Source organism: Pongo abelii, chromosome 4, assembly GCF_028885655.2.
Source record: "Pongo abelii isolate AG06213 chromosome 4, NHGRI_mPonAbe1-v2.0_pri, whole genome shotgun sequence".
NCBI lineage: Eukaryota > Metazoa > Chordata > Mammalia > Primates > Hominidae > Pongo > Pongo abelii.
Window position 1 is genome coordinate 148,847,927 of NC_071989.2, and position 12,270 is coordinate 148,860,196.

At 35.1% G+C, this 12,270-nt stretch overlaps 1 protein-coding gene across 5 annotated transcripts in view; it reads left to right on the plus strand.

Annotated features, from left to right (window-relative positions):
• The window catches only part of ANKHD1 (ankyrin repeat and KH domain containing 1), a 129,399-nt gene that overhangs the window by 75,855 nt on the left and 41,274 nt on the right, over window positions 1–12,270 (plus strand). For all 5 annotated transcript variants that reach the window (XM_024247080.3, XM_063724500.1, XM_024247082.3 and 2 more), the window contains 4 exons: window positions 1,643–1,730; window positions 4,178–4,305; window positions 4,638–4,781; window positions 6,015–6,117. In XM_024247080.3, coding sequence (XP_024102848.1) covers window positions 1,643–1,730; window positions 4,178–4,305; window positions 4,638–4,781; window positions 6,015–6,117 — 463 coding nt within the window. The remainder of the gene's footprint in view (window positions 1–1,642; window positions 1,731–4,177; window positions 4,306–4,637; window positions 4,782–6,014; window positions 6,118–12,270) is intronic.

Sequence of the window (12,270 nt, forward strand, 5' to 3'; positions counted from 1 at the left end):
TGAAGGAGAGGTTCATAGAGATGTATATCCATAATAGGAAGAGTGATTTAGTCAGGAAGTTCAGGGAGGTCTTCCTTGAGGAAATAACACTTGACTTGAGATGTAAAGGATGAAAATGAGTTAGTGGAGGAAAAGCATTAAAGAGAAGAGAGACCAGTATATGCGAAAAAGTTGTGAGGCAGGAAGGGAAAAAACAAGTTGCTAAATGGGCAATTTATTTCCAGGATGTAGTTGATTGTAATGATAATTCAGAAATAAGTTGGATAGAAAAACTGGACAAACAACTTTCTAGGTCTTTCCGAGTAAGGTCTTTGTGATACGTATTCAGTTTTATTTGAAGTAAATTGCCAGAATATTAGATTTACCTAAATTTGAATGTGAGTTCAAGATCTATTCTAAAGCCAAATTATTTTGGCATTATCTATAGTTATTCGTTTTTCCATAATCTAGAGTTAAAAGATTATTTAATTAACATGTATAACAATTAAAAAATCAAAGCATAAAGTAGTTTTTTAAGTAGGTTTAGTGATACTACACTGTCAAGATTTTTTTTTAAACCTATTTTAGGGAGGAATTCCTATCACTTTTCTGTGAGGTTTCCATTGAGTTGACAGTCTATTCATTTCTTATTGTTGTTTTGCCTGAGTTGTAGATCAGGATAATTAAAATGTAAATAGACTAAATTGTATTCTATTGGGAGAGCACATATTTTAAATTGATCATGTGGTAATTATAGGATTTTCAGAGTTAATTAGAAGAATATAGCTGAAATAAAGCCTTAACTTAACCACCAGTCTTTATCAGTTTTTTCTTAGTAATAAAAGAGAACCAGAACAACAGAAATTCGTGTTTGCATACATAATGAAAGAGGGGATAGGTAAGAGAACTTTTCAAAGAAGCAGTATATAAGCTACATTTTAATACTTAGATGAATTTAATGAGTTCATAATTCTCCCAACAGACAGTATTACTCACCATATAAGCAAGCTCCTTTTAGTGGCATTTGATGTGAGGCATGCATGGTTAAAAACTGTTTTATCATTCATTCCTCTTGCTGGCAAACTTCCTAGAAAGAACAATCTTTCTGCTATTAGGAGTTGTATCTTTTGCCTTTGACTATTCAATTATTTAATTTCTACTTAAAAAAAAATACTACCCATTGGTATATTTTTCTTCTTCATTTTTCCGTTACTCCTAAAATACCATAGTGTTTTTCTTCAGGGAATCATTTGCATCCTTTGATAGTGCTTTTATTGGCTTCCGCTATAAGATCAAGATTCTTCTAATCATTTCACAGGACTGAGGTTCCTTTTTCACAATCCAGATAATAGTTGGGAAACATTTTTTAAAACTTAGAATTAGAAAAATGCAGTGATTTCTCTTTGGGAACCAAACAAAACATTAATATTATCTTTAATGGTTATTACTTGGTATGCAAAACTGAACTTGCCCTTAGAAAGTTACATTATCTAGTTTGGACTGAAAATCCTGTATATTGGGGGAATTGAGGTAGGTGGTATAAAGTGTCTACAATGAGTAAGTATATTAAATCCTTGTTATTTCTCATTTCATCAGTACTGTTTTTAAAATAGATGGTTAGACTGTTGGCATTGATGGATTATTTTTTCCATTTCTTTAACAGGAACATGAATCTGAAGGTGGAAGAACACCTTTGATGAAAGCTGCAAGAGCTGGTCATTTGTGCACTGTGCAGTTTCTTATTAGCAAAGGTAAAGAAAGGTCAAGTGATCATTTCCAGGAGGCTACAGTTTATGGAAAAAAAATCCTAAACTGTTGCAATTTATGTTATGGCTACTTTACCTACAGTAAAGTATTGTATTCTTGCCTTTTGTTATTATATTTTATTTAGTAAGCATAGAGTTTCTGAGTTGTTTACCGGAAATTTTCTTTATTAGTTTTGAATTTTAAGTTTTCATCAACCAAGCAACATGTGGTTGCTCCCAACTTAGAAAAGCCAAAAGTAAAATGTCCCACTATGATTAGGTGGATATTCAACAGCTAATGATGAGTCTGTTCTGCTGGAGGTGTGGGTGGAGGACAGAGAGTAAGTCTGCTACTGTGGTACTTGTTTGTGGTACAGTTGAATTAACTGAGTTTGTAAGGGTCTTATTTATAATTTTTATATTTCTTTAGAAATTCTATTATTAGAATTATATTTATTTAGGCAAAAAATTTCAACTGTTGGATGAAGAATTAGCTTAAGACTGTTTACTGCAGAAAAATAAAATGCTGTGGAACCATTGTTAGGTTTAACCATATATAATTATCATGTTATGAATTAAAAATGGTAATGTCAGCAGTTTCATTTGGTTCAGCCTAACTCTTTGTATAGTGTCAGAAATACTATGGCATATAATGAAACATCCTAGGATAGGATGATAAAAATACAAGGAAGATTCACTCAGGTGGTGTTATGTTATTAAGATAAAAACTATATTTATATTTTAATAGATTTCTGACATTTAGTGACATTAAAAATGCAGGGTAAGATTTTATCATATTGTTATTTTTTTTTTGAGAAGGAGTTTCACTCTTTTTACCTAGGCTGGAGTGCAATGGCGCCAACTTGGCTCACTGCAACCTCCGCCTCCCGGGTTCAAGTGATTCTCTTGCCTCAGCCTCCCGACTAGCTGGGATTACAGGCATGCACCACCATGCCCGGCTAATTTTGTATTTTTAGTAGAGACAGGGTTTTACCATGGTTTGCCAGGCTGGTCTCAAACTCCTGACCTCAGGTGATCCGCCTGCCTCGCTCCCAAAGTGCTGGGATTATAGGCATGAGCCACCGCACCTGGCCAGATTTTATCATTTTAAATGTACTTATTTTCTTCTGAATTGGATAAAACTAGGTTTATTTTCTTCATATTGCATTTTTGCTGTCAAGTAAGGCATATCTTTACATAATATAGTCTGTAAAAGCTGTTTACCTCAACCACACAGAAATAAATAGATGGATAACCTCTGGAGTTCTCTTATGCTTCTTTACTAAAGAGAATACCTAATCATACCCAACAACAACCTGCTAAGAATATAATCAGGCTTGTCAGAAATAGGAACACATTGATTATATCCTTTCTATGTTAAATAATCCTGTCATCTAAAATAATTTCATGTTGCTAATCTCAGGATGTTTATTGCTGTGTTTTACCTTTCCCAAAAGGTACTTTTATGAAAGTTAGGATTAGATTCAGCTGGATATTTTCTGAAAATTAGACAAACTAATAATAGTAGTTTAACCCACCGACTTATTTTTCTCTTAAATAAGATAGGTAGAATTAAGGAAGAATGAATATTTCTATAGTCTTAGCTTTCTAGTTGAGATCTTTTGGAATTGTTAAAGGTAGCTGAACTAAAGTTATTTTTTCCAGGAGTCAAAAATAATTTATCAAAAAAGAAACTAAGAAAAGACTTTGCATTTAGACACTTTTCAGGTCATGTTATACACAGCTATTGAACAACTTGCCTTTCAGATAACATATCTGGATAATATTCTGTCTTCTTTCCATATCTAGGTCCCCCGACTCTTAAAATACACAATATGAAGAATTATATATCTCTTAAACATTGCTTAAAAAAATCTGTTTTCTCTACTTTGAGACCTGGCTATATTGCCACTTTCTAGTAGATAAAAATTGTCTTTGAAACATTTTGAGTTATGTACAGTGGTGTTATTTGATGCTTACATTAACCTGTATATATTTATTAATCTTAGTCTTCTAGATTTTCCATTTTAAAAGTGATATTGAATGAACGAACTACAGCTTCATGCAACATTGTGGATGAATCTCACAAATATAATATTGAGTGAAAGAAGCCAGACGCAAAAGAGTACATTGTATGATTCCGTTCATATAAAGTTCAAAAACTAAAACCAGTTTGGAAGTCAGGGTAGTGGTTACCATTGGGAGGCTGGGTAGTGACTGAAAGGGAGCACAAGATGGGGCTTTTGGTATGTGGATAATGTTCTGTTTCTTCCTCTGGGTGCTGGTTACACAGGTGTGTGTTCATTTTGTGAAAAAAGTTCAAACTATACACTTAGGATTTGTATACTTTTTTGTATCTACATTATACTTCACAAAAAATTTTTAAATGATATTGACTGTGAACTGGCTTGATTTCAACCTTTGCTAAGATTGCGATTTATTTTTCTTCAAAGGTGCCAATGTTAACAGGGCTACGGCCAATAATGATCATACAGTAGTGTCGCTGGCATGTGCAGGAGGCCACCTGGCAGTTGTTGAGCTTCTCTTGGCTCATGGGGCTGACCCTACTCATCGACTCAAGGTAGTCTACTTAAAAATAAGTAAACAGGCTGTGTGCGGTGGCTCATGTCTATAATCCCAGCACTTTGGAAGGCTGAGGCGGGTGGATCACTTGAGCCCAGGAGTTTGAGACTAATCTAGGCAACATAAGGAGACCCCATCTCTATTAAAACACACACACAGACACGTATGTGTGTGTGTGTGTATATATATATGTATAATATGTGTATAGTTATAAAAATATGTTTGATCTATCTTAGTGCTTAGTATTTAATACTGTTTAAATGAGTTTTGATTTTATATGAGCTGCTAAGAAACTATAAAGAATTAAATATCATGGCAATTCTTTTTCAGGATGGTTCAACAATGCTCATTGAAGCTGCAAAGGGTGGCCATACTAATGTAGTTTCTTATCTGTTGGATTATCCAAATAATGTTCTGTCAGTTCCCACCACAGATGTGTCTCAGCTCCCTCCACCTTCTCAAGATCAGTCTCAGGTAAAATAAAATGGAGCTTGTTTGTTAATATAAATATTCTTCAACGTGATTAGAAGTTTTTGTTTAAAATCAGTTTTAAGCAAAATGGACTTGTTTTTATTTTCTGTTACATATTGAGAAAATCATGATTCTAAATGCTTCAGGATTTATTTTCTTTAAAGGTACACTGAAATTTGTTATTGCCTTATTTATTGAGAATAGTGGTTTTTAAAAACCACTTAATATCAAATATAAATGTAAGTATTCTAAGTTGTTATCTTATTACAACTAGGTTTTTCAGGGTTTTTTATTTGTTTTTTAAAAAGAGAATCAAGAGAAAGCTTTTTCTTTTTTCTTTTGTTTTTTTTTTGAGATGGAGTCTTGCTCTGTTGCCCAGGCTGGAGTGCAGTGGCACAATCTCAGCTCACCGCAACCTCCGCCTCCCAGGCTCAAGCAATTCTCTTGCCTTAGTCTCCCAAGTAGCTGGGACTATAGGTGTGCGCCACCATGCCCGGCTAATTTTTTGTATTTTAGTGGAGACGGGGTTTCACCATGTTGCCCAGGGTGGTCTCAAACTCCTGAGTTCAGGCGATCTACCTGCCTCGGCCTCCCAAAGTACTGGAATTACAGGCATGAGCCACATGCCCGGCCGAGAAAGCATTTTCTTAATACCTCCCAAGGTAGTATTAATTATCCTAGAGATAGTGACTTTTGTCAACCATGAAAGTATAGGTAACATAAGCGCTAAAAGTTCATTAAAGTAACTTTTAAACCTACCTTAAATTATGGAGAAAATACAGAGATTTTACTAGTATATTAAGTTGGTGAAATCTAAATTCTTTTCTACAAAGTCATCCTGAAAACTGCTAGCATACCCCAATTCAAGAAATATATTACATTTTTGTTTTCTTTTGATCTATGTAGAATTTGAACAAGGGTAAATTGGCTAGTGGATAGTGAATATGTGACTTGTACCCCTAGCTACAATTGGAACCAGCAAGGCGTTCTATTCAGCAAAAGTAGTGTTATTTCCATTTAGCTTAAAATCATTGACTATTTGTAGATTCCCCGACTGTCTAATCATTAGTCTCAAAAATTATTGCTTGGTGAAAGCTTTTTTTAAAAAAAGCTTCAGGAAACAAAAGCGCATTTGGTGGTATATGAAGATAACCTAAAACAGGATATCTGTTTCATTTATGGGCCTTTGTCTTATTCTTTGGTCTGAGATGATTTTTTTCTGAGTTGACTTTTTAGGTTCCACGTGTGCCAATGCATACACTTGCCATGGTTGTACCTCCCCAGGAACCTGACAGAACTTCACAGGAGAACTCTCCTGCCCTTTTAGGAGTGCAAAAAGGTTAGTTATTGAATTATTTTTCTTAAAATGGGTATTTTTTTCACCTAATTGATAAATCCAGAAATGTACTTTAATGATACAGAGTTACTGTGTACCCATGGCTAATTGAGGTAGATAATTCTGACAAATGCAAATAGTCTTTCTATCTAAAACCAAAAAGACATAAGTGTTAGGAAAAATGACTTTTTATTATTTTCCTGTTAACATACTGATAGATGTAGCTTTCATCTGGCACAGATGAAAATACTTAAGAAACAAGCCGAGTTCTTGATTATATTTAAGTAACCATAGTTTATCATTCATTTTTCATTTGATAATTCTTTAGCTAACCAATAGTATATGAAGAATAAAAATGCATATTTGCTATCTAGTTAAGTCTTTGTAACATTGATTCAGTTAATGAGTGAGAAGTTTAAGAATTACATTCAGTTGCATTTATGCAATGCTGAATATAGTAGATTATCATCTGTCACTGTGTGAACCTGGACAAATAACTATCAAAATAAAATGTGTACAAGTAATATCCAAATGACTATTAAGGAGAGTATACTACTTAAAAAACTCAAGTTTATGAGCTCTGATATGTTTCTGGTGTCTTTATATTTGTAAATGAAAAGTACCTTCATGTATAAATGTACCTTCACTTCATAATTATGTATAGTTGTAATATCTGAGTTTTCTGAAATAAAGAAAATAGTTAATATGTAGGATGTTTAAAACTATGTAAAAACCAACTTAAGAACATAGTTCATTTAGTGTATGATAATCAAGTCCTAGATATTGAAATCACAATGAGGTGTGTAAGTGTATATTAATATCTGTAACACTGATTTAAGAAAAGTTGGTTTGGGTTGACTGTTATAGCAGCAAACAGAAACTTCTTTCAAATTATGCCAATTTTAGTAATTTAAAGTATTGGGGGCCTTCACCAGGGCTAAACTATTAATTTCAGAGTTGAAATATCCGTAGTCTCTCTGATTTAAGCTAATTCTAGCAGTTTTTCATGGAACACCTAGCTATTCAAAATTTTCCTGCTGTTTTTAATCTTAACAATTAAAAAGCAAATTAAACATGCATCCGTAAATATCATAATCAGCTGATATTTAACCTTTAGTAAAATATTTAAAGCTAAATGCCTCTGTTTTTGTTTTTTTGTGGCGGGGGGGGTTATTTGGCTAAACCTTATAGAGGACTGTAGTAACTTTGGCTTTGGAAATTCAGTACTAAATAAGAATCATTGGCCGGGCATGGTGACTCACGCCTGTAATCCCAGAACTTTGAAAGACTGAGGCCGGTGGATCACCTGAGGTCAGGAGTTCAAGACCAGCCTGGCCAACATGATGAAACCCCATCTCTATGAAAAATACAAAAAATTAGCCAGGCGTGTTGGTGGGTGCCTGTAATCCTAGCTAGTCGGGAGGCTGAGGCAGGAGAATCGCTTGAAGCCAGGAGTTGGAGGTTGCAATGAGCTGAGTTCAGGCCATTGCATTCCAGCCTGGGCAACAAGAGCAAAACTCTGTCTCAAAAAAAAAAAAATCATTAAAAAAATACAGGCCACGTGTGGTGGCTCACGCTTGTAATCCCAACACTTTGGGAGGCTTAAGCAAGTCAATCACTTGAGTACAGGAGTTTGAGACCAGCCTGGCCAACATGGTGAAACCGCATCTCTACTAAAAATACAAAAATTAGCTGGGTGTGGTAGTGCACACCTGTAATTCCAGCTACTAGGGAAGCTGAGGCATGAGAATCACTTGAACCCGGGAGGCAGAGGTTGCAATGAGCCGAGATCTTGCCACTGCACTCCAGCCAGGGTGATGGAGTGACTCTCAGAAAAAAATTAGGGCCAGGCACAGGGGCTCACACCTATAATCCCCGCACTTTGGCAGGCCAGGTGGGCAGATTGCTTGAGCCCAGGAGTTCGAGACCAGCCTGGGCAACATGGCGAAACCCTGTCTCAACAAAAAAATACAAAAGTTAGCCAGGAGTGGTGGCACAAGCCTGTAGTCCCTGCTGCTAGGGAGACTGTAGTGGGAGGATCACTTGAGCCTGGGAGAACGAGGCTGCAGTGAGTCATGAGTGTGCCATTGCACCCCAGTCTGGGCCACAGAGCGAGACCTTGTCTCCAAAAGAAAAAAACCAGAAAAAGAAAAAAAAGTTTGGCTGTGTGCCGTGGCTCATACCTGTAATCCCAGTGCTTTGGGAGGCCGAGGCAGAATGATCGTTCAGCCTGCCCAGCATAGGAGAACTTGTCTCTATTAAAAAAAATTTAAAAATTAGCCAGGCATGGTTGCCTGTGCCTGTAGTCCCAGCTGCTCAGGAAGCTGAGGCAGAAAGATCACTTGCACCCAGGAGCTCCAGGCAGCAGTGAGCTATGATTGTACCACTGCACTCCAGCTTGGGCAACAGCCTCAAAAAATAAATAAATAAATAAATAAATAAATAAATAAATAAATAACACAGATCCACAAAACAATCAAGAAATAAGCTAGATAGAGTGTATGCCAAGAGGAAATAAAAACATTTTAAATTTAGGTTTAATATGTAAATAATCTGAGATGTTTAGGTAGTGATTTTTTAAGTTTATACTCTAGTGAGTAAACATATTTTTGCTTACTGAAATATCTTGGATTATTTAGTTATTTTCTGCATTTTGATGTTTTATTACTTACTAAATAGTATAAACATGGACTACCTTTCTAAGGAATCTTTCATTTTACTAAATTATTAGGGTTATCCCTAATTAACATTTGTATTTAGATCACTTGGGCACTTGCTACTGCTATCAACCAAATGGCATTGGCAATGTAACAGTTATTTATGCAGGATCAAACTGCAATAATGCATTGTGTTAAAATGTCATGTTAGTATAAATCATGCATATCATAGAATATTATGTTGCTATGAATTAGGAAAAATCATTTAATTATGGAAAAGAACACACTGAATTACCAGGATAGGAAAACCTCTCTTAAATAAAGACTTAACTTTTTTTTTTATACTTAAAGCTCCTTTTTCTTCTTAAAGCTTCTCTTTTATGTCTCTGGAAAAGCTCCCTTGAGTGATGAAATTGCTGTTTGACCCTTTTGTTTTTGTTTCCTCTAAGTCCATATATTCTGTGTCGTGTATGTGATTAGGGATGGGCAAAGGGTTCTTATTCTCTAGGACTCTCTTTTTTCCTCTTCCAGCAATCATCTTTTCAGGTTCTTATAACATTTTACTCCTGTCTGTTTTCAGTAAATCTTTTTATTATTCATATCCTCATCCTTTTAAAAATGTATTAATGCCCATAAATCTTACCCAGGTGTTTGATATATGTTCTACTCAGATATTCTTTTCTCCCATGTATACCAGTTGTACAGGCTCTGTCCATCTTGATTCATATCCTCCCAATTTAGGCAACTTGATCTCACTTGTCTGTTGTTGGTTTTCAAGGATTCAGGATTCTAGGTGGCATCTAACAGAGGCCTCAGAATCACGTCCATAAACAAAATATGAAACTCAGAGTGACATGCTCAGTTTTCTAGCATTATTTAACTTTATTACCTGCAGTTACAAATATTCAGATGGGAAAGGATACATAAGTAATGTAAATCCGTTGCCTTGTTATAACTGGTTCTACAGAAGTTTTAAGAGAAGATTCATTTTGGTCTTTTGCAAGTTGTGTAACTTAGAGTTAATCTGCTGCAAAGCATTTAAAATTATGTCAGGATAAACAAAACACGTCTTTTGTGTATACCTCAAGCCCTCCTGAGGAGTAATTTCCTTTTCTCTGAAATTCTAGAGTACTTCATTGGATCTTCCTTCCAGTTCTTGTCACTTTTGCTTGCTCCCCTCCCCTTGGGACCTCAAGTGTAGAGGGTTGAGTTAATCATACTCAATTTCTGGTGTATACCTCAAGCCCTCCTGAGGAGTAATTTCCTTTTCTCTGAAATTCTAGAGTACTTCGTTGGATCTTCCTTCCAGTTCTTGTCACTTTTGCTTGCTCCCCTCCCCTTGGGACCTCAAGTGTAGAGGGTTGAGTTAATCATACTCAATTTCTGGTGCTTTATCACCATAACTTCTCTCTTGTTTCATTTATTCCCCTTTATTTCTCTTTCCATTCCCCTGCTTCCCCCATAGATAATCATTTCAATATTTGATGTGTGTATTCTTTTGTTCTTATAAATTCTTATAAAATATTTATTTTTTATACGTGTGTGTATATATATGTGTGTGTGTATATATATATATATATATATATATTTTTTTTTTTTTTTTTTTTTGAGACAGGGTCTCACTTTGTCACCCAGGCTGGAGTACAGTGGCACAGTCTCAGCTCACTGCAGCCCCAACCTCCAAGGTTCAAGCAATCCTCCTGCCTCAGCCCTGCAGGTAGCTGGGACTACAGGTGCCCTGCCACTACACTTGGCTAATTTTTTGTATTTTGGTAGAGACAGGGTTTTGCCATGTTGCCCAGGGTGGTCTTGAAGTCCTGAGCTCAAGCGATCTGCCCGCCTTGGCCTCCCAAAGTGCTAGGATTACAGGTGTGAGTCACCACACCTGGTGATTACCTTGTATTTTTAATTTACATAAATAGTATTGTGCTACAGATCTCATTTTGTTTTTTCCCTTTGTTTACTCAATACTGTTTTTAAGATTTATCCACCTATCTCTAGATTGTTTCTACCTATAGCATGGTGCTTCACACCCTGTATATCCTCCATGTTTTACCTGTCGTTTCTCCCAGTGACGAATATCCTGATTGCCTCTATTTTCTCACCCCCACTAACAATGCTTTGATGAAAATATTTGTATAGTCCCTTTATGGATCTATATAAGAATTTCTTTGGAACATCATCTCCCCACTTAGACTGTAAGCTCCTTAAGGTCAGGGTTTATGTTGCTTATCTTTATATGGTCTACTATGCCTTGCTTGTATTAGATGTTTAAGTACTTACTGAATAAATTAATGAGTGCGAGGCTAAGAATATAGATTATTTTGAAGGCAGAAGAAAATTCTTAAGCATTTTTAAGAAAGACATTGTGATTAAAGAGATGTTTTTAAAAAGTAATCAAGAAGTAGCATTCTAGAATGGTGGGAACGAGATTGAAAACAGAAGCGTAAATGTAAAGTAAGAATTAAATTGGCATGCTGCTTTTATATGGTAGAGTTGCTTTTTGGAGTAAGTGACATGAAAAGTTCTCACATTTTTATATCAAATCATTAAAATTATATAGAAAAATTGTATATACAGTGAATGATATTGAGTATTCCTCTGGAAACTTTACTGCTAATATTGTTTAGTCACTTTCCATTATATAATCATTCTTATATGGATTTACACATGCCCAAATTTGAGAATATCTTTTAACATATAACTGCTTATAGTAATAGGAAGAAGATTGAATTAATCTGCTAACATGTAACACAGATGTTTCTTTGGACACCCTTGTTTAAGTGATTGCTATGTTAAAATGTATAATGTGTCCTGTTAGTTTGGGAAATTTTGAGACGAATATTTAGACATAAAGGAAAAATAAGTCAATTCTAGGTTAGTGGCTTTCATTTTTGACTATGATCACAATAAGAAGCATTTTATATTGAAGCCCAGGACACATCATACATCTGTTTATCAAAACAGAAATTCCAGTGGATAATAAACACTCTACTACATTTGATGCACTGTGTTATTTTTAGTTATACTTTTTCAACCTGATTTTCTATTTGAGATCCAGTAGGGAATGCTGTTTAAAAATCATTCTAGTAGGGTGCTGTGTGATGATGTAAGCAAGGGAATTACAGAACAAGGTTTAAGTTTTATAGACAAAACTAAGTAAGGAAATACGAAATCTAGTCTAGATCCTTCTGTATATCATGTTTTTCCCCATTGGCCATTATTTTTCCATTGTACAATGCACTAATTATTTTAGACACAAAAATGATTGATAGGATTAAGCTCAATCCAATAAAAAACTAAATATTTGGCAAATATATGTTCACCTCAGTCTTTCACTGCCAATAAAAAAATAAAGGCCATGTTTAAGCTGTCACTAGATCATGGCTTCTACTACAGATTTTTCTAGTTTTGTTAATGGAGGGAAAGTGAGAGGCAAAGGAATAGGATAGAAACCAAACCAAAAAGATGAAATGGCGACTTTACCTGTATTTCTTTC